At 36.1% G+C, this 24,436-nt stretch overlaps 1 protein-coding gene across 2 annotated transcripts in view; it reads right to left on the bottom strand.

The window, feature by feature from the left end:
- The window catches only part of LOC105193402 (stAR-related lipid transfer protein 13), a 253,509-nt gene that overhangs the window by 215,282 nt on the left and 13,791 nt on the right, over positions 1-24,436 (bottom strand). For both annotated transcript variants that reach the window (XM_026135510.2, XM_026135511.2), the window contains exon 2: positions 9,689-9,905. In XM_026135510.2, the coding sequence (XP_025991295.2) occupies positions 9,689-9,859 (171 nt within the window). In that variant the 5' untranslated portion in view covers positions 9,860-9,905. The remainder of the gene's footprint in view (positions 1-9,688; positions 9,906-24,436) is intronic.

The raw sequence follows: 24,436 nt of genomic DNA, 5'->3' as shown, positions 1-24,436 counted from the left end.
TGAGGAATTCGAGGGAACGATTACCACGCGTACACGCGAGAATTCCACGTTTCTAACAAAATTAAGGGAAAAAACTTGGATCTCCAAATGGAATGATTACAATTTCGAAACAGCGATACGCGCACGCGATGATACCGCAAATCTTAATTCCTTTCAAACATGTCGAAATTACCATTCTAAATACATATTCAATTAATACTACATATTTCTCGTTTATTTATTGATAGTTGATTGATTGATACATTTAATAAAATTTTCGAACAATGCTCTTGTTGTTATGTCTGTATAAACAATTTGTTATTAATTCTTCACGATTAAAAATAAATACTTTTTAATCATTACGGAGTATTTTGTAATTTGTGTTCGATAATTCGTTAATGAAAAAGTTTAATTTTCTGTTTTTATCTTTCTCTCTCTTCCTCTATCAAATTATCTGTCATTTTTGTGCTATAAAAGATATCAGTTGCTTACAAAAATATATCCACTGCGCTATTACCGTCTTAATGAGTCAAACCACATGCATCAAAGCAGGTTAATCATACATGCAGTTGGATCAACATTTATAGAAAGCAATATTGATAAAGATATATTTAACCTGTTTTCCGTTACATTATACCTGACGAAAATTAGTATGGTATTTGAGGGTTAATCGCGTGTGACCAACGCATACATACATGCGAGTTTGTTCACGATGTTCCCACGACGTTATCAAGCGACCACTTTTCTCAGACGCACGCGAGCGCACAAGGCCGCGTTTACTTTCGAGCAATGAAATCTGATTTGGCCGCGTGAGCTACGCCGAACCGTTTTAACGGCGGTATGATAATTAGTAAATCACGCACCAGGACCGGGCGCCTACTAAAGAGCTAATTCTTGGCCGCAGGTCCGGCAAGCTTACCGATCCTCCACGGTTCATTATCCTAATTGGAAGATTCTTTTCAGATAAAGGCTATTTTTTCAAGTCCCGAGCGATTTAACTGCGCTGGTGCTGCGGGCGTCTTGCCGCGTATTAATGCGTATTAATCCGCCTGACACGGCCAATCTCTTATACGACCGTTCAAATTAAAAATATCACCACGGATCAGCATCTATTTTCTTCAACGCTTGAATTACATTTCAGGACTTTATTTATAAATACTGCTAATTTAATAAGCAAATTGATAAAATTCATGATCAACTTGGCATAAAAAAAAATTTACGTATCAGATCAATTTTATCAAGTCAATCATATCGGAATACTTGTGAGAATCTGATAAATTTTTGAACAAAGAAAGTAATTCATATTAAAGTCTCCACATAGCAAGTGTTCCTTCAATTACGTGAATAAATAATTCAATTTACATTAAAATAATTATTTAAAACCAAAGTTGGATAAGTATATATTATACTATTTTAGCTAAATTAAGTTAAAGTTAATGCTTTATAAAATTAATTTAGCTACGTTAAAAGTTACGTGAATAAAAAACAAACTGTTAATCGTTACATTAAGATTAAATTAACTGAAGTCAATTAAAAGTTATTTTTACAAGGCATTATTCATATTAAATTAGAAATTCATAATTTTGTTAAGTCAAATTATTCAAAACAAATATATGGATCTCATCGAACAAATTTAATATTTAATTTGTAAATTAAATTTATATAAAATAACAAACAAAAATTGTTTCTTATGTGTAAACGTAATAACACGTGGCATCACCCACGCAGCAGATAATGTGTGCATCATTCTTGTAACGCGGGCAATTAATCGAATACACATTGGCGATTCAAGTTCAGCGAATGAGTCAGCTAGATTTTATTCCTAAGGGGAAATATTTCGCTCGTGATTCAAGTCGAGTCATTCACGAGTCGAGAGCTTTTCACGTGTCGGTTCACGATCGACGCAGCGCGTGCACGGAGATTACAATCTTCAAGGGAAAGGATGGGCAACCTTGAGATTCCAACATAACATTCAAGTTCGTATGCAAATAATGTCAAACTATCAAGATTGTGCGCAGGTGCTGTCAACTTTAATTTGCTGCATTTGTCAAAAAAAGTTTGTCTAACCAAAATCAGAATACTTTTACGTTTTCGCGTAAGATATTTCTAAATCCTCTTTTAATGCACAATAAAATATAATAAAATTCAGAATTCCCGTGACATCAATAATGAATGGCTGATTTTTCGGAGAATTGATAAAATATCAAGCATTCAATTTATCTAATCAATAAATATCGAAAATATGTACAATAATAAAGATAAAGTAACTTCTATAAAAACAAAGTGGCAAGAGGAGCATGGAAATCGCCTTGAGGACGAAGGCCCCGAGCTACCAAAGAAAATTTCAGGTCCTGACGATATCGGGAAGCCCCGAGGTATTCCAGCCGGATGCTATTCCGTATTCCAGTGTTCCCTGCCCACTTGGTTTCCCTGTCGTCGCAAACAGACGCGGCATTCTGAGCCTGAGTTTACCCATTTTGCATCCGGAGATTTTATCGTGATTCACTCTGGCGCACGATTTATGTGGCGATGCGTCGATACGCAGCGCATCAAGTGCAGGAGGTTCGCGCGAGATTGGCCGTGAGAAGCATCGTCCTTTATTCGCGACTCCACCAGAAGTTCCTCGAAAATTTATATGGATCTACCATCGATCTCTCGTAAACGCGCAAAGGTGAGAACAGTCTTCGCCGAAGCGCCCGTCGGGGTGAAATAAACCGGCTTCGTGCCGTTTACGTGAAATCGTGTATTTTTCCAAGAGTCGCCACGCAGACTATCTCTAGCACATTCCAGGAACTATTTATCGGTTTTATTTCTATAGATTTAGATCTATAATTTCCGTAACTAAAATTGACGATGCCACATTTAAGAACGTATTGGACATACAGTCTCTACAAAGAAAATAAAATTTGGAAATGTGTTTAATATTAGCACTTCAAATAAACTACGTATGAAAGGTGTGTGAATAAAATTATATTTTTATTTAACAACATATTTTTGTAGTTTATTTATTCTACTTGTTATTAAAAATTTAATTACTTTTTACGTTAGGAAAAATCTTAATTTTTTGTGTAGATATTTTATTCAAAATAATTTATACAAATTTGTATTGTGATTGTCTGTTTAGTTATTTTGTAACTAATTAAATAAAAAGATTCAGATTTTTTCATTATATTTTATTTCACTATTTCATTATTAATTATATTTTCATTAAAGCATATGTCTATTTTTTATAAAAATAATTTTTTTTCTACTACTTTCAAATACAATATAAAACAATTTGTAATTTTTTAATAATTTTCTTAATATTTTAAGAAATCCAATACATCCTTGATCTATCAAAGTAGTACACATCAGCCTGTTAGATGAGTAATCAGTTCATAAAACGGAAAATACATTCTATTGCATGAATCAGCTACGTTTATCAATTAAGATAACATTATATCAAGTAAAAAAATATCAAATTAATATATATTAATATAAATTAAGAACAAAAATCAAAATCAAATGGATCGAAGAGAAATCATTGGCGGAAATATATAAAAAAAATTCGTGGCGTATAATTAAAGTTTGTCATAGCGCGTTAACATTTGTCTGTTATGAGAAATTTTGACTGTCGCGAATATCGGCACAATGCTGATTTCAGCACATGTTCTCGCGCGCGAGTCGTTGGTACACACGCGTGTCCACCAGTAATTTAATACGAATACACTTCTCGCGCCCGCGACGCGACAGTTTGTCATCGCGAATACGCAATTTCGTATGCAAGACACAACCTATTTGTAAATTTATTGCCGCATCTCCAATTATAATTATTATATTTAAGAGTTAGTATTTCTGATAATTTAAAATATTGAAGTAAATAATATTATTTACTTTTTCATATAATATTTATACAATATTATCTGGAAAGATATACAATCATTTTTATTAATATTTCAAGAATATTATTTAATATTAAATAATAATATTACGCGTTTATAGGAATTGTGTACGAAATATCTAATACATTTAATTGTTAAAAAAATATTAAAACAGTTATTGTTTGTAAAAAAATATTAACATTTGAAACGTCTTTTTCTAACTTTAAATTGTGTTTCGGGATAATTTTTACCAAAAATAAAACATAGTGTTGTCAAAAGAATAAACTGCGTGTGCATTTTGAAACTTCGATCAATCTCGCAAACGTCTGTCGCAGCCAGAATTTATATTCCGCATTCGGACACATCGTCTCACGAGTCCGTACGTGTTACGCTTGAGATCGGGAGATAGTTATGTAGATAGAAACGCTGCCGCGCGCGCGCCTGGTCGAGACGCTTGCATTTACGCTTGAGGTCGCTACATTCCGTTCTGATTATTATCCGTAACCTCAGGCAAGCCATAGCATCGGTGTATGTACCAAACATGCTCCCTCGCACATGTGCGAAACGTGTTTGCATTAGACTGCTGTTTTAAACGCGTTATGACCGCCGCATCACGAACGAACATCGGACCGACCGCGAATTAATACTTCTTACAGTTGCTACGATGGCAAAGAATCTTTCAACGATGATCCCAGAGCGAATTTTATTGTAACTTTTAGGTATTCGATATGTGATCCAATAAATCTTCAAATTACAACTGTAAAATAAAATTTTATACAAATCGCTCCAACTTAAAAAAATTGTGTTAAATTTTGTGACATTTTTGAAATAACTTCAATAAAAATAATAATACAACGAAATGGACTTATTAAAAAAAAAAACGAAGGAATGAAATTTGAATTATGAACATATTAAATATGATTAAGCAAAAACGCAAGCATTAATTAGATGTTTACAGTTCTAAGAAGATATTCTCATCAAAGATACGATTCGCGAGCGGCGAACACAGTGGCTTCTATCACGTCTATGGAGAGTCCGCCGTGTCAATGATTACTTAGACCTCGATCTATGTTCTCGTGCGGTTATTACTTAATAACTGCACGAACGTGAAGAAATGTTTGTGGTTGACGCCCGGCGGCAAGATGGTCTTACAAATATTCTCCGCTGTCAGTAGGTTGTAGAAAGTGATCTCACGATCTACCGGTCGTCGATCGAGACATAATTTCATGCTCTGGAAATACGCGTGGGCGTCGATACACAAATTCAACATTTGATTTCTGTACCGATCAACTGAAATACCAAGTGTGACTAGTGTCTATTTTAGGTACGCGTCATCGCAATGATATCATCGAAAGAATGCATTCGTTCGCTTCGGTGATCTAGATAAATGACCGAGAACGGAGGAAAAATAGGTTTACATCTTGGTTGCTTTGTTAGACCTGAGATCCTACATGCTTTTATATGACACTCATATGTATCTCACGTCACAATGAAAATGAAAGTAAAAATGAAGGTCTACGAACTGACAAAAATATGTATAGGCAATCAAGGTCCCCGAGAAGTCAGTAGAGAATATGAATAGAAATGTGATAAATATAAATGACTGTGATAAATATAAATTAAACTATTCAGCTTTGATCTTATAACTCTCTGTATAGATAAAAAAATGATTCCAGTTCTTAACACGTTCTGTACCCAATTAATTTTACATGATTTATTTAATACGTTACGTGACTCCATGCAGTTCTACGGTATTTTTATATTATATTTATTAAATAAATCTATTTAAATATGTGTTAAATAAAATTCTATAATGGGTAAAAACTATAAAAATTATTATAAAGACATAGGTTTGAATCAATATTGCATCATACATCATAATTACATATCGCATAGTATTAATAGTTATTTTGCAATTTATATTACGTTTCTTTTTAGAGTCAAAATATTAATGGCCTGAATGGAAAGTTTAGTCCATGAATAATCAAGGACCCATATGACACGAACGTGTTAATTTGATGACAGTATAAAGAGAAATATCAGATTCATTATGTAACAAGATGAACAAATAACGATTATTTCTATTAGATTACATATTTCATAATATACCAGTAATTAAACTAGGAATAGACGCGTATTTCACGATTTCCGCGCCGCGCGGTAGAGAAACCGGATGTACGAAAGATCATATTAATTCAAGAATTCACGAGCTCCTATCACCATAAACACGTTGACGGTTTGGCTAGTCCGCGGCGCTAAATTTGGCACACATTTAAGGCTAATCTATAATGTGCTCTTTGTTTTTTGTGTCATGTATTTCTATCTATCGCTTTTTTGCCTCTTTGCAATATGTTTTATCGAAATTGACGAGATAAAAGTTTACAAACTCGGAAAGAGACAAGAAACATGTGATAAAAAAAACGCAATTAGGGATAAAATAATGCGTAGAAGAAGCAAAAAGACAAAGCAAGAAACAAAAAGTAATCAACACATTGTAGAGTAACCACTTTTACGGACTTGAAACGCAAAACGTATTGGATTAATTATCATCCTGCCAAATCCTATTTGACCTAAAGTTTCAAGCTGATCTACTAAATGTTAAACTACGTACGACATGTACGATATTTTAGATCCGTTTCTAACTCATGTTTTTCTATAAATCTTGAAACAAGATTGTAAGATATTTACATTTTAACAAATGTAACCCATAATCTTAAAACAAAAATACCGTTATTAACAAATATTCTATGACTGTTCCACTAAAACTGTATTCCTGTATTATTTATCATCGTAATACATTATCGACGATAATTATAAATATTAACTGCGAAGAATTTATCACATTTGCTACAACGGTAGATTGCTAACGTCGAGTCGGCCGTTCGAAACAGTTGCGATATAATCGCGCGCGACCTAGTTATTGCTCAAGTGGTTCTTCCGAATTTAACCTTCAATAGGATTTATATTCTTTCGTTAACGTCCGAGAGTATCGAGGCGATCCAGGCTGCTCCAAAAAGCAGACGCGCACGGACCGTCGCAGGGGTCAAGGATCGCAGACGCAATCGGACGATCACAAGTGTGACGCGCGGTTTCTTTTATCCGTCTAGTTAATAAACGCGACCGCCAGTTCACACGGTCGGAGAAAACAAAAAAGTATGCACGCGGAAAGGGAGTGCAAAAAAGGACGGACGGACGGAGCAGAATCCGTTTGTGTCATCTGCTTTTCGGCTTGGGAGAATATCGAGCGCCATGCTCCCTCGCTCGGGGAGGCTGCTGGCTGCGAGAAAAACGCGCGAAAAGCGAACACTCGGCGTGCATTACAAAGTGCACGTACGTTAATTACGTCATTAACTCTCGCGTGAAATCATGTAAGAGCAAAAGTCGCAATCAATTATTAAAACAAAAATAATATATAACTGTTTTACGCTTGAAGGACTGTCAGTTACGCAAGATATGAGAGAAATATTTAAATAAGAGTATGCAATCAATATCACGTTCGCGCGCGACCACAAAGACTCGTACATAGCAGAAATTTATCAATGTTAAGAAACTGCGATTGCAATACGATTTAATATCGAGCACAGATGAATGAATTGATCAGTGACATGTTTTAGACGTCGCTGTTATCAATCATTTGTACGGGGGAGGGGGAGGGAACGATACGCAAATGGATCTATGGGATCTTTGAAGCTCAGATCACTCGTTAGCCGATAATGGTCAATCATTCATCTGGAAAACGATATTGGGCCCCGATTACATCGCGGCTATAAGTTTCTCGTAAAGACCACGTTAAGGTACACCGCGTGTCGACCAGTAGCAGCACTCGCAGGCACTATCTGAGAAATAGTAGGAGTCCGAGAGGCGACTTCCGCACCAACTAGTTTTAACGATGAGCCATCGGCCGCCACCTTCCTTATCCCTCTCGCAGTACGACGCGAGACCGACGAGGCTCTTCTTGTTTATTTGCGCTGCATCGACATGCACCGATGCACTCACGGCGATGCACCGGTACGCGCCAAAGGACGACACGGAATCGACGCACGCATGCATGCACGCACGCACGCATGCTCGCACGCCCGATCAAAATCAGCAAATCGCGTCGCAAGCGAACGACGAAAACGTAACCTGTGGCCAGAAGCTGATAATTGAACCCGCGATACAGACGGACATGCAAAAGCATTCGAAGTATTTCATGAATTTTCCGCGATATCGCGGGTTAGATCGCCGAGATTTATTAGATCTGTTAAATTAATGCGTTAACGTAATCTATGAATGGTTAGAATTATTTTTAGAACGTGATAGTATGTACTGAGGAAGTTTATGCTGACAGAGAAAAACCCGCTAACGGTCAATGATTCTAACGCCAATACTATTTGAGTATTTAATGTCAGATATACATGCGTTGTTATACAATAAAAATGTTATTATATATTATTTATAGAGTCGATATATCATTAGAATGTTGACGAGAATAAATTCTCTAAACTCTAAGCAGATTTTCCAAGTGTATCCCGCTACAGCTAATGAATATTAACCAGCCACATGGAAATGTAATGGTGAGGCACCTGTAACCAAACGCGCCTTACGCGAATTCGCAAACAAGAACCGGTTCGTACTCTCCCGGGTGCCACTGGAGTCGTTTAGTTAGGTAAAGTCTCTAAAACAGATGTATAAACATCGGATCAGGAAGGGAATATACGGAAAAACAACTAACGGGGCGAGGAAACGACTCCGGAACTCGTTTCGGAATTTCGCGATCGTCGACGCCGCGGCTAATCTGTCGCGACGTGCCTCGCCGTTGGCGATCAACGAAACGATCGATAAGGCCGGTGATCGATTTTATTGTGCCGCTAAGTGAGCAGTGTTATGGCACGCTAAATGATCCACCGCGAGAGGGATGTACCGGAATCGCGAGACTGCGAGACTACTTTCCACGTTGTGTACATTAAACAAGGCACGCGTGATTTAGATCCCATCAAACAGCTTTAATTAAGAAAGACGAGAAATTTATCAGGACGGAATCATCCGCCTCGTCGTGCTCGCCCATCGTGCAAGAGAAATCATTTGCTCTTGCGGTGATCTGTTCGATAATGAAAAATATTATGGGCGAATCTCACGGCACGATCCCTTTCACCGCTCGAATCTTCCGTTTCGGGCCTAAGAAGTCGAGGAATCGAGTCACTTCCATGGAATCAGAATCGATTATCGTAAAGAGAAAGTGGGCGTCGATTCACTCGACCTTTTTAAATCAGCGCCCGATCTTCGTCTTCTTCATTCAGAGATCCGGTCGTATAAATGCGATTACGTGAAACGTTGGAACCTTTCACGATTCGTACAGGCACGCTTTTAATAACGAAATTGCAAAACAGCGCGTCTAATCGCACGGGATAAAGATAGAATGAGTGGGACTTTTGAATGCGAGTGATATGTATACGATGATTAATCGTACCCGCGGGCAATGCGAGATTTCAAATGTGATTAATTTCTTAACATTTACGTCAGATTTTATACGATGTTATACATCGAAAGATTTAATTATAAAACAAAGGTATCGGACTAAAAGATCTCGTGACGGAACGTCGAGAAAAAAAATACAGAAAAATTCTTCTATAATTATCTTTTGAAATGAAACGTATTCACTCCGATAGAATTCCCGACTGATATCTCTATTAACGTCGTAGATAATTTATAATATAATCGCTTTAACAGTAATTTAATTTGTTAATTAAAGAATCTAATATTATAAAAATATTAGATTTTATTCCTATCGATTTCTTACGACTGGTCTTATGATTTCTTGCAACTAAATGTTAGAAAAATGTAAAAATACAAATTCAACGTTGACTTACCTTAACCTTGGCGAGATAGAGCTCCAGTTCCCTGTACGGGTCCATCTCCGCTGTCTTTTCATTTGTCAGCTTGTCATTTTCGTCACTTTGCACGAGCTTCAACCGATTCGGCATCTTCGCGACGGTCGAACCATTTTGCAGACGACCACCACCTTCCTGCATAGTCTCCATGCTCTCAGGGTCACCTCGACGATCTTACACACATTTTCTCGTACATCTGCAATATCAAGCAAACAATAAAGAATAAATTATAGACAAATTTATTTAACAACTGCACAGTAATTGCAATAAAAATGTAAATATCAAAATTCAATTGTAAATAAGACTGAAGAAAAATTTAGATAATTTATTAGAGATCGATTAATTTCATAAGCTTTAGATTTCAAAAGGACAAAAGAAGTAAAAAAAAAATGAATAAACATGTCAATGTAAAACGCATTAAGTGATTATTGTAAAAACGTTAATCACGCGCTAATGCGCGAACAAAAAGTCAGCGATGAAGAAATTATAATACGTACATTGCTCAATCAAAAAAGAGAAAAGAGCTAGAAGGCCAAAGAGGACCTATGGGTGTGTTCTGGCAAAGGCATTATATATATAATTAGCCGCGCCGTGACTCACTGCGACCGCTGCGTCGCGCGGCTCATATAATCTGGACTTGTCAAATACTTGAAAAGGGTAAAATGACCACCTGCGCTGTTATGATTGCATTTGGCTAAATTTAGCGGCCGTACTGGCATTAGTCACTGGGGCTAATTATATTCCGCGAAGATTAGCCTTACCGTCCGCACGTGTGGGACGCTAATTTGAAATCACTTTGTACCCACTTCCCAACTACTCGAAATTGTGTCGCTTTGCATCGTTCGCGGCAATCTGTGCACGCGTTCTTTTGCGGACGAAAAACATTTCTTCGCGGATGAAAAACCTGGCGAGCGATCTTATTTTGTGGTAATTTTCCTATTTCATATACGTTTCATTATCTTTTTTTGTACTCTTTCCAACGTTTAGTATCAATCGCTAACTCATAAATACAATAAGAAATTTTCGATAAATCGCAATAAAAGTAATCTTCATAGAGTTTGTGTTTTAGATAATTCATGTAATAAATAAAATTAGATTAGAGAATTGGCAAATGTAGGCTTATTCTGCAAGTTAAATGTTTTGTTAATTTTTTATAAATATTCACATATTAGTAACTTGCAGCACTGCAAAGATTCTGAATTACAGACAGCTGGTTATTTCGACGTGAGGCGACAGTAAGGGTCGTGTGAAGGACTCTAAAGTGCAATCTGGTGAAATAATTTCTCTCATTTCATTCAGCTGTAACAGAGGCATGGCGACGATGGATTGATATTTCTGTACATGGAGTTACGTTAATGGTACCGAGACAAGTGCGATAGCGAAACTAAAATATGAGCACGGCTTTACGCTCCGGCGAGCTGACTAATAATAATTAACATTACATTTTGTACTCGCTTTCGACTACCGTATACAACTTTATCGTAGCGAGTATCTCTAGTCACCTGCGAAAAAAAATATTGAATCATAGGCGATCTTATCTACTAACTTAATACAGCTGTATCAAATTTTATAATTATTGCAAAACGACTCTCGTAATCTGTTACGTAGAGTTTTTGCCATTATTGAAAAAATTCCAGCAATTCATTACATCGTAGCTAAACTCTGCGATTTATTAAAAACTTAGTAAAACTCTACTAATATTAGGCGTTCAAATAAATAATCCATTACTTGTTTATAAAATTCAGTATTTATTATTGAAACATATACCGATAGTTTAATCATGAAAGTAATCCTCATTATTTTTCAATACTTTCCGCCACTTTTCAGTCAATTATAGATTCTGATAGAAAAGTCTCTTCTTGCGATTTTATCAAGCCATATTCTTATTTCTTCGGAGAAAAATAATTTGCTGATAGCAGATTTTATGCTGCTGTAGCAAAATCTATTAGTTATTACGCAGCAAAGAGATTAGTTAAGAGTACTAGCTGATATTTGCTTGCAGTTTGCTAAAATTACAAATTCTTCTGTTATTCATTCAGAACAAATTCATTTTCGACGGAACAGAGAGAGATGGAAGAGTAGTATAAACAGTAGTACTTTTGCTCTAATAATAAAAGTATTTGCTAAGAATATATTATTTTGCTTTAACAGCAAATTATAAAGACAAATGCACTCAGAAAAATTTTTTCTATCGTAGCAACAAAATAAATTCTGCTCTATTAATAAATAATTTCTAAAATTTGTTGGGACATAATTAAATTGTCGTTGTCGTTACAAATATGCAATAACAAAGACAACTTTGCAACAATAGCATAATTATTTTTCCTCGTGCGACTTTTATGAATTTTTCGTCAGGCAAAGCGTGCTACATCGAACGGAACAAATGATAATCTGATGGCGCTACGTCAGGAGAATACGCCGGGTCCAGTGAAGCATCCAAGTTACAATAGCGAGTCTGCAACTGGCGATGATAGGAAAAGGTCGTCGTCCAATCAAATTGCTGCTCTGGCGAGATTGGTCAAAGATAAAATGTTGCAGCTTGGCCGTTTTATCACACCGAATAGCGCCTTCAGATTATCATTTATTCCGTTCAATGCAGCACGCTTCGCAAAAGAATTTAGAAATGTCGAAGATATAAAAAAATGACTTGATAAATTCGTCCCAAGAAAAGATCACTCTTTTTATCGAGCCAAAATCTATAACTCATACTGAAAAGTATTGAAATATAATGTGGATTACTTTCATTATAAATGGCACGTTTCGACAATAAATACTAAATTTCATTAAAAAAGTAATAAATTGTTTATCTGTACACATAACATATCATATCATACAATATAATATTACCTCGTAAAGTTTCAATAATCTTTTACAATTGCAAAATTGCTTTTAATTATATATATCTTTGGATAAACTATTTATTATGATAAAAATATTATTCAGGGTCAAATATTCCTTCTATGCGAGTGGAATACTACGTACGAGTACAAGTAAGAAAAAAAATAGCAGGAACTTGGCGCTTCTAACGAAAGTTATGCAACGTATTAAATGAATTATATCGAGGTAATTAAACCGATTGCTTGCACTTTACCCGATACGTTCGCAACTCGCCGTGTATCTCTCTAGATCTAACGTGCACGCGATCGCAAGATTACGAATCGCGAGATTGCAACCCGCTTGAAGAATACAATACGTATGCCGTTACATTCATTGAACTCGCCAACAATGAAGTCATGCATGAGAAACGCCTGCGAATCGCCTGCCTGCACACGTAATATCAGAAAATCACCGGATGTCTAATCGTGGCCGGCAGCCAATACGTCAGGTGATTTTACAGGTGAACGACAATGCTCGTCGCCTTATGTAAGCACAACACCGGATAACGGCCACGTTAGCCTAGCTAACGCGTGAAAATGTAACTCTATAAGACTGAAATTATCCTAAGCTGTCACAATAATCAAAATGTTAATGGATTGTTCTTTCTGAATAGTATATCTGCTTAAAATATCTGATAAAAATACGTTTTTATGACAAAATTCAATTTTTTTTAAATATTGCTTTGTAACTGTTTTATTTTTCTAATGATCTGTTTTTACTTTACAGTAAAAAAAAGTCAGAATTATATATACAATTCAAATCTCTCAAACATTTGAATAAAATGAAATTTTATTATAAGACACGTGAATGATAGAATAAGTAGTCGAATTTTTGCTAACACAATTACAATTTTTTTTATGTTTTAGTGATCAATAAAAAGAATTCTTTCCTCGATTGTCGGATTTATTGCCCGAAAATCGTAGTCCAAATTCCGATTCGTCTGTCTTAAAGCACGCGTAGGACGTGGGAATTTGTGGCTCGCGATAGGTAGGTGGGGGCTGTCAGAACGTCTCGTAAATAACTACAATACCGATGCCTCCCGGTACCGATACCTTACCCTAATCGAATACCATTCTGCGAGAGTCGGACACGGCCCGTTGGTTAAACTGAATTAAACGGCCCGCTAGCTGCGAAAGAGAAAGAGAGAGAGAGAGAAAGAAAGAGTGACGCGCGCCGTTCTTATCAGTTGGGAATTATTGCCGGTAATTTACCCCGCAATCCTTTTGCTCCTGGGCGCGTTCACACCTGGGTGGCTCGCAGGAATACAGACGGAACAGATCAGAGATCGACTTCGCGGCATGTATTAACTACCAACGCCTCACTACGTAAATATCGACACGTCGAGATTTTATCTGTACGATATGAATTTGATATTCCGATGGTTTTCCTTTGCAAATTATATTTGTTGAGTTTCACAGCCTTTAGGCATCAAATTATGTTATTTTATGTACGTATAGCAGTTAGCAATGTCTTTCTTAAAAATTTGATCTCTTTTTCTAAATAAAAACGATTAGAATATTACAAAAAAAAACATTAAAACATAAAATGTTATACGCATAAAAATAGAATAATACTATTTTTATCAATGTTAATCTCGTATGTAGTTATGTTAAAATCAAAAGGTTTCATCAGAGAAAAATAAGGATTTGTGCAAACTTGCGCTTCGATATATTGACTTGCCACTTAGATACTGGCGATACACAAACATTTCCGCACGCGTGGGCGGCTGTAATTCAATTCGCGAGATTTTTACCCTTCCAAAGCCGAGCTCTTCCCAAGGTGCGATACGTCGGCGATAATTGTTTTTAGTGTCTTCTCACCACCAGGAAGGCAGACACGACAGCTTCGTGCTAATCGAAATCGTAAATCCGGCTGATAAGAGCGCTGAGTGTTCCCCGTACGACATATTTGTTACGCGGAACGGAGCTTTAAAGCTGTTCCCGCTTCTTTTTACGGCGCGTTATTATCGCACTCTCGGACGCTGTTGCGTTCCACAAGATCTCTGCTCCCGTCGCGTTACAACGAGGCGTGATCTCGTGCACGTAGGCGGGAATGATAGCCGATCATTTCACATCTCATGTGTAATAATAAGAATTAACAATGAGAATCCATGCTTGCAAAAACGGTTATTGCGATAGTGAAAAATTTTAATTCGCCATGTCGTATATGGCGATGCAAATAAAACAGAAGTTAACCCTCCGTGGTCCAACCGAAGATTCAAAGACTCAGAAAAATTTTCAATTATTTTAAATTACTCTGCCTCAAATTCAAACACGTACAAAAAAAAAGTGAAAACCGTGTTGGGTCAAACAATTGTGAAAACGTATTTTGGAATGTTGGAAAAAGATACCAGATTTTTTTAAAGCCCGAAAGCTCTTTCAAAAACACTATCAGACACCAGTGACCCAGTTTGACTAGAAAAGCAGCCAAAAAAATGTTTGATCATAGAGAGTTAAAATTTATCTAAAAAAATCATTAGAATTTTTCTGTAAAAAAAACTATTTAAAGCTCCTACAGTTGGAAAATTTGTGTTAAATTTAACATGCTTATATTTCATGTCCCAAACGGTCCGCACAAATTTGTGTTAATTTAACGCAAGATGAATATGTTATAAACACATAAATTAACACAAAAAATGCAACTTTTTGATATAATTTGAAAACAAATGTGAAAGCATATTCCTTGAATAAAATTAAAATTTATAATGACACGTACATTATATTCATTTATTTTAAAATTATCGTTTTAAAACTACATTATTTTTATTTTTATTTGTTCATTCAATCCATAAATTGTATTATTGGACCAAGAAATGTTGAACATAAATTTAACACGAAAATCTTAACAAGAGTCGTTTTTGGCATAAATGCAATATGTTTTCTACTGTGTAGCTACTGAAACGGAACAAAAAGATGCAAAAAAAATGTTAAGCAGCAGACGTAGTTGCTTCTACGTATCGACGTATTGTATACAGTTTATCTGTGAGGCCACGGATAATTGGAGGACCACCAGGAAAGGCCGAGTTACGTAAGGTTAATTGCGGTCATTCGGACTGCCATGCAGTTGCTGCACGATACTCGTGCAGATTGCGTCAGTGCGTGTCCTGTGCATGTGCATCGACGGCGACCATAATCATAGGACCTTGCTCCCGGGGTTCCCCCTCCAACTACTCCATGTAACGCATTCGCGTGTGACCGATTAGAACTACATCCGCAAGCTCGTATTATATTTGCCGTTCCAAATTTGAAAAGCGACTATCAAATTCGTTTTATTAGCTTGTCCGTCTGTCAGGCTAATCTGCAATTAATCGCTATCACAACCGTTATCGCGCTTGTAATTTATGTTAAATTATTCAGCCTGGCTCCAGTGCGTTCTAATAAACTGCCGCGTATGCTAATTCTATTAACTAGTTTGACATAGTAAGACTGACACCTCGAAATACATAACGAAAAATTGCTGCACGTTTCGAGGAAAAATGCCAACAAACGAAGACAACTGCTGGAGAGAATGTTAAATGTAGGTTTCGACTAACCATGTGAATCACACAATGACCAGCCTATTAACCTTCGCAGCCATTCGGCTACGTGCAATTGCGGACACGAACTATTTCCCTCGTCTAGACTCATTGACATCGTTCTCCGAAAAGCAGCGAGAGGTGCGCATCGTAACAAAAGAAAAAAAAAGCGAACGAGCAAAAAGTCAAACAATGTTCTGTGTTCTACTTAAAGTTCTTTCAAGCATGGGGTTCAAGGTTCCATTCATAAAATAAATCGCGTCGCAAAATAGAATATGCAAAAAAATTTATCTTTTATTGCGCACAAAGTCTTCACAGAAAGTCACATTACCCATGAGAAAATTTAATATATTTACATTTATATTAAATTTAATGTTTATATTAAATTATAAACATAGCATAATAGATTAATTTATAGAAATTTAGTATATTAGTTTATTTAGATGTGCTTCGTAAAAATTCTTAATGTCAGAAAAAGTATGGAGATCGTCTTCGAATCCACATCATTACTGCGTTAATAAAATTAATGACAACAAAATAATATTAATTAACATTATTTCAGCATTAATTTTATACTACAATAAATAAGAGTAATATGCATGCAGAATCTATTCATGATGTCACAATTTAGACAGTGATACGCCCAGATGCAAAACTCGTAGACTACACCCTCTTCAGAATTCAAAGATTCAGCAGTCTGAGAAAGAGACACACGCATTGGTCTTATCCAGCATATTTGTAAATTGCAAGCTAACGCTTAATGTCATGCTAATTCTTTGCGAGACGATGCGCGCGAGTCACCGCGTGAACAGAATCCGACTTTAATTTATTCTAGTTAGTTTAGCATGAAGAAAATATCATTTCTCAATACTTGGAAACGTATAGAGTGTCAATAAAACATTCTGTACTGTTTACCTCTTTTACAAACCAAATTTAAAAAATCCTAAATTAGATATACAGTTCTTAGGCAAACTAATTCTATTAAAAAAATAAAAATAACTGATGACAAGAAATTAAAGTCAAAAATTAAAGTCACAATAAAAAGACAAAAAGAATAAAAAATATATGATTAATGTATAAAATAAAATAATAATTAGAAAAATAATAGATTTCACCAGACAATAGAGCAGCCAATGAAAAAGAATTAAAATAATGTACTCTCAACATTGAGTGCAGGAATGCCGTTTTTTTCCCGCGTAACAAAATCTCTGCTTCAGATGCCTACCCTGCCTCGAGAAAGTAACGGCATATCTCGAAGAAGAAGCGGAGGCGTCAAGCTCGGTAGTGTCAGCAACACCTTTATGGGTTTAACACTCGTTAAACGTTTGTGTACATTTCGTTGAGTAATACAAGGTACAACAGAGCAGGTGTACGCATTCTTTCCACCTCAGGCAACCTGACATAAATTTTTTAGCTCTTGAATAATAATGATTATTGTACGTACATGACAACGTATTATTTGCTAAACTTATTATTAACTTCTTTTATCCGCTTGATATATTAGTGGAACAAACGTAATCAAATTTATATATAAAAATATTACTTGTAATAAAATATTGTATATCTAATCGTACTTTAACAAATTGATTTATTAAGCTCGGTCATCATGTATGAGTAACGTTATCACATACGCTTCTCGTCCTATTTTCAATGACAAAATTCTTCAGAAAGCGTAATCATATTCTTATCTGATTAATGAAATTTGTCTGCATCAATGCATTATCATCAACATGTAAAAGCATGTATGCGTAATTACGTATACGTATGCTGAAGTTCATTCAGACTTCAAAGTCCATTGGAACACAATCAGAACTCGAATGATTAAGCGGCGAGAGAAAGACGGACGAGATATCGAGAAGAGGAAGAGCCCTCTACATGGAAATGGAGGTATCGTGTATACCTAATTACTGTCGCTATCGCGGTATTTGTCATTCGGCTGTTTATAAATGCAGCCGCGGCGGGCGGGAGAAACTGCATTTAATTCCAATTAGCCAACTCTCGACTCCAAACCAGTTCTGAAACCGCGGAGAATTTTGTCAAAAGGGACTATGTTGCTTCATCATCCCTTGCGATTACTTTCTCAACACGTGAATGGTATTATAAATAATAATTGATTCCGGTTAAGAATTTTTTATCGATCGAAACGAGAAATAAAATCCAACACATTAAAATACATTTGAAAAGTTCAAATGTAATAATTCGTACATTTTATTTTTCTCACGAATGTTCCTATTAATAAAAATTGCAAAATACGTCGATATACTTAATAATTAATATAAAGAATTAGAAAATTAAAAAAAAAATAAAAAACTTGAAAAATTCAAGTACGAGATAATTAAAATAAAAAATTGTACAAAATATCAATTTACAAATACACAATGGAACAACGCCTTAAGTTTGTAATATAAACTATTTAATTGTTGCTGTATAAAGTCAGAATAAAATATTGAATTAATAGTTGTGTGGCGCTATGTTTTTTTTTTTCAGTACTACTATTATCAGTTCTGTCTGGCATGGTTATCAACATGTTTCCTAATATAAATAATTTATGACGTCGATACGAATGGAAGTGCCGATACGTGTTGACCTCGAGACACGGAAAACGAAGTTTTGGACGGGTATCGCCGGTGCGATAGCATCGTCGACAGTAAAACGATTTCACGGTGCTACAACAGCGTGCTGGCTACGCAACCACGAATTCGACGCAACGAATGCGTGTTCGGTAATGTCGAAAGACTTGGGCTAAGCGGAATATTAAACACCTAGCCGATACATTAGAGTGTCACGTCTGTTGCAGTGTAACGGCCCGCACTCGTGACTCGAATCGCCGGCGGCGAAAATTCAATCCGCCGTGCTGATAATTCCGCAGGAAGGGCCCCGTCAGGCGGCGTTAATCGGGGCCCAGTGAACTACCTGGCCCCGCGATGCCACTCGCGCTTCGGGGTGTTCCGCGTGACCACGCACCGTAGCGAGGCACTCTCGATTTGCTCCTGTCCGGTGCACCGTAATCATCGCGTCAAGTCGAGTAGCACGATAATGACGGCCGGTAATTACAAAGCGTTACGCTTGCGACGCGACCGCTGCCCTGTTACCGGCGGAATTAACGTGCCAACATGCACTCCGGTGCGCCGAGTCTCGAGGATGAACGGAGAAAACGGTTTTGTCACGCGGAAATCGCACCCGCGTTTCTGTTCGTAACTTCCGTGAATGTTCAACGTCGGCAGGAAATTACCATGGAAGTCCAATTATCCAATTTAAAGACCAAAGTCGTTAGTGAATCTGACTGAATAACTTGAAACGCATTGGGTAACATGAAAGATTAAGATATCGGTTATTATTATGATAAACTTTAGCCTTTCCTTATTATTTACGTAATACATGAAAAGTGAAAGATTTTTGATTATATTAATAATGCAACTTTAAATTTGTGGTAAGTTAAATTGGAAATTATTCGGAAATTATTAAAAAGGATATAAATAACAAATTTTACTTTCTAACAATTTTATCTCCTCAAATCTCTATTTTATGTAAGGTTGAGTGTACCCTATATGACTTAATACTTAATATGACCTACTTGCTGTTTCTAAATAGTTATATGATAAATTGAACAAATGACGCTAGTAGGTATGTCGTACAAATTGTTAATGTGACTTATTTGCAACAGTTGACTGCTCAGTTTGCTTATTCTGTCGTTGGTATTGCGATCAAAAGTAGAATTTTCTTGATTATGTTTCTCATGATCTAATATTTCGTAGAAAAGTTAGTGCTTTTTACAACTATCAAGAGATGGTTATTTATCTCCACTCACGTAAATATTTGAAACTGTCTCATATTTTAATTTGATGTTTAGAAATATTTCCTATTTTAAATCTAGTATCAGTTTTTATAATTTTAAACTCGGCAATTCGAAAAAAAATCAAAAAGCTTAGGTAGGTCGTATAGAATACAGTTTTATATATATAAAATAAATTGTCCTCAGATTGTTTAAAAAAATTGTGGATATAAAACGTTACCAAAATATAAACATAGATAGACTCGAAAGTAGTTCGTAGACCTCGCTAACAGATAGGTAACCTTGCAAGGCCTCCTTACAACCTCTCTCCGTTTCTCTCCCTTCGAAGAACCCGCTACGAGGTATTCAATGGATGGAAACATGAACTGAAAGGAGTTGGTCGCTCAGGATACTGGCTACCCGCGGCGTTTAGCGACTGCTAAATGGTTCTAAACATTCATTGCGGAATAGCTGGTTCCGGCTTCACATTTCAAAACGAAAAGATTTCGATGGCTTCTGATCAGAAATCTTTAACTTTCGACAAATAACAATCGGCACGTAACGTAAGTTATTTTCTTGCCAGCTACGTCAATATTTTATAAATATGAAAGATAATTTCTGATTAAAAAAGAAATACTTTTTATTCGAGAGAGCAAAATAGAGAAAAACATATAATTGAATTAATAACCTGTTACTCAATCAACTAATTATTAAAAATAATTTTTATGATATAAAACTTTATATTTACAAATTATTTGAAATAATTTTCTCTCCAACAATAGCAGTTCAATAAATTATATCGTGGAGCAATGAGTTAGCGAAACAAATAGCAAGAAAAAATTAGCCTACATTGTAAAAGGCGGAAAACAATGAACTTTTGTTATTACAATAAAAAGAATTACAGAGGAATGCGTCAACGCAATCTTCCAAAGAATTTAAGAAACGTTAATGAGAATTATAAGAAAGCCGGAAGTTGTCGCTACCAACAATTTATTCTCGAATCATCCGCAGCATCCGTTGCGGTAAATTGAGTTCTTTGCGGGAGGAATGTGCGCAATAAAATGTTTATTGAATCGTTGGTTATAATTAACTGGGAAATTTATAACGAGCGCAGCTCTCGCCTTAAAGGCTCTTTCCGATTGACTCCCGAGTTAACTTGAAGGAATTCAGATCGTTAAGAATCCCTTCTTCAGTGCATTCTTCGTCACGCTCAAGGATCAAACGTATCGTCCGCGTATGTGTGGTCCCTTTGTTACTTTTGCGACTCACTTCATAACGTTCTTCTTACAGTTAGCACATGTATGACTCAGTCTCTTGCGGTATCCGTCCCGAGATGATAAACGGAGACGACACTTTCGTCTGTTTCTTAACTGCTCTTCCCGAATCACGAATAGCATCATTAAATCCGCAAAAATAAACTCCTAATTTATTCTCTCCTTGGCGCAAGCTTAATACGGAAAAGGAAAGTATTCCGTTGCGCAATAAAGGTCGATATTAATTTACTTTCGTTTCTAAATTACATTTATTTAACGAAACTGAAAGGCTTGAAAGTTTGGTATTCCGAAAACACATACATTCCCTTTTATTTCCATGTTGCAACATCGTGGCACTCATTTTCCCTCGAGAGAAACTGAGAAGTAATAAGAAATAAAGGTTAAAGATTATTAAATCTGATATGCATCTTCTTCCTGAATTACGGCAATCTATTTTCATATGTTCTTCGTGCCATTTAGCAGGACTTGACTTTGTTGGTAGGCGTATGGTGCATGAGCGTAATAGGGAAACGATGAGATAGAAAGCATGAAAACGGGCATAGTGCGACGTCTTGATTTATCGCGTTTGCAAAATGTACACGGAGTCGTGCGGGAATATCGACATAACGTGATCGTGAAGATTGCGTGACGAGAGTTATTATCACACGATTTACAGTTTATCGCGTGTTTCATACGATTCACCTCGTGACTTGGATACGCGAAAACTTAATAACAAACTTGAAAATAGTTGCTGTTAAGTAACAGACAGCGCTTCCCCCAGAGTAAATAATGCGTCGACGTTTAACGCTTCGTAAGATATATAAACTTATGTATACAGGGTGTCCCGAAATTCGCAAATCAAAATACTGCAACAAGAAACTTCACGAAAAAATTAAGTAAAATAGTTATTAGTAAATTTTGACTTCGCACAATGGTTTTTTGAGATATGAGAGTTCAAAGCTCGCCATCGCAAACTTGCGTTTAGACAGTCGTACGTTCATAAGTCACGCGAGCCTTAGTACTACTGACAGACAGTCATCTAAATGTAATCTCTGAATTGACCAGCTTTAAGTCCTTATATTTTAAAAATTACTACTTGAAATAGAAATCTAAAAACGACTATTTTAATTTTCGAGAACTCTCTCTTCATAGCATTTTGATTCGGCATTTTTAATTTCGGGACACCCTGTATATATATGTATGTGTATACGTGTATATAAATATGTCGAGTATCAGCAATTTTCATATCAGTACGTAATATATTTCATTTAATTTCATTTCGCTCGCAATTTTAATTCAATGTATCTGTTAGGTTTATCATGTGAGTTATGTCTCATGTGCGCGTTTCAGCGTTGAGTTAACGTAAATTTCTCCGCACCCTGTAAGATAGTCAGAAAACATTTAGGTCATAGCTTGAGCTATTGCAGTAATACAAATAAACAGTCCGTCGCTGCAAAGTCTACAAGAGAATAAGAAGACGACGTGTCTCGAATCAGATCCGACACGGTGTTTGTTTAAGCGATGTAAGGAAGAGAGTCTGCTTCAACCCGGAATTTCAGTATCCAGAATTAGAATCAGTCACATTTAATTATTCGAAACTCTCGCGGATAATTGAAAAGAATTGCTTTAGTTCAATGAAAATATCTATTCTTGCTATTTATCGGCAGATACTTCGGATTTCTTCAAAATAGATTGATCACCGTGCACGATCCTCTGTTTTTTTTTTCTCAATCGCGGATGAGGATAAAAAACTTTTCCCCAAAGTCGCAGAGCGGCCGCGCTTTTCCCATCATGCAGCTAATACGATCGCTCGGTGGTCGTGCTTCTTCAGCAATGATTGCATCGTGGCATTCGAACGGCGGCGAATAACTCGCGCGGTGGTCGTGCTTCTACCGCGATAGCTCGTTGCATTTTGAACGGCGAGTATCTTGTACTTCTACTTTACTGACGGCCGTCGGTTATCCGTGGAGATCGTCCGACTCGCTCCTACGGGCTTCGGATCGCGTCAAGGAAGAGGCTGCTTTACATTGTGAGAGCCCTTATCTACCGTCTCAATCCCGCGCGAAAGGATCTCGAAAGTGCAACGCCGATATACTTGTATACAGGTCGTAGAACTTAGAATTATGATATCTTGTCGCGACGCGCGGCAAACGTTCGCGTTGAATCCCGCAATATAAACGCTATAACTGTGACTTACGTTAAAATCGTGATGTACGCAAAATTAAATCGAATGTACTTTTTAGTGGATTCACCGTGTTTCGCTTAAAAAATTTCTATTTTTTACAGTAAGCCCGAACCGATTATATTTATTAAGTTAAAGTGCAATATCTGCATTTGCTTCTATCACGAGATATGAGTTTTACTCCCTAATTAATTTTCTCATATATTTCATGCTTTTTTAAAATAAAAAATTGTCCATTTAATTTGTTTGTCATGATTGCGTCAAATTGAATATACGTACGCTATTAATTACTCATTCTAAATTAAAATAAAATTACATTCAAGTCAAAAATAAAAAAAAACGTTATCTACAGGCATAACGCAGTAGCTTGATATTGCATATAAAAAAAAATAAAAGTAAAACAAATTAGAAATTAATATATCGATAAGTATTTAATTAATCTTTTTATAATTTGCAGAGATAAAGTTGTTTAGTATTTGCAGAGTGAAACATTATTATAGAAATCGCATCTAGCAGGTACAGCAGATGCCAAATGCACGATTCAATGATGAGACGACGATAAAGAATATAGAATGGGGGAAAAAAATAATGAAGCGTGATCAGCATGATCCATTTTGCTCTGGAATAGTCGCGAGTTCGCGAGCTATAAGATACTCTATCCTCTCGCTATCCCCAAGTCGCAGAACTGGTTTTACACGCGGTCGATTCCGATACATAAAGGACGAACCGGGATGAGAAGAGGCCGCGAATAGCTAAAGAGAGAGATGTATCAATGATCTTCCCTTCTTGCGGTCCTCGCGATTCATCGTTCATCAGTTGATTAAAATGATGGACCTTTCTTGTGACATCCAAGTCTGTGCCATAGATAAACTTTTAACCGGGCAACTTTTTATGTCTAGACGAAAAATTGATTTAGCAGATATATATCTCCTGTGCCTTTTTCTTTTTATTTTCTTTCTTTTTTGTTCTTATCAAACAACTTATCTTCGTCTAAAAATATCATGAAATTCAATGTATTTTTAAGTTTCACATTAAATTTAATGTACATTAAATTTAATGTACATTAAATTTAATGTATCTATAACTGACAAATATGAGCATAAAATTTAGAGCAGTTTTAACATTATTA

Source organism: Solenopsis invicta, chromosome 10 (assembly GCF_016802725.1).
Source record: "Solenopsis invicta isolate M01_SB chromosome 10, UNIL_Sinv_3.0, whole genome shotgun sequence".
NCBI classification, from domain to species: Eukaryota; Metazoa; Arthropoda; class Insecta; order Hymenoptera; family Formicidae; genus Solenopsis; species Solenopsis invicta.
This window is presented reverse-complemented; position numbering and strand designations above follow the sequence as displayed.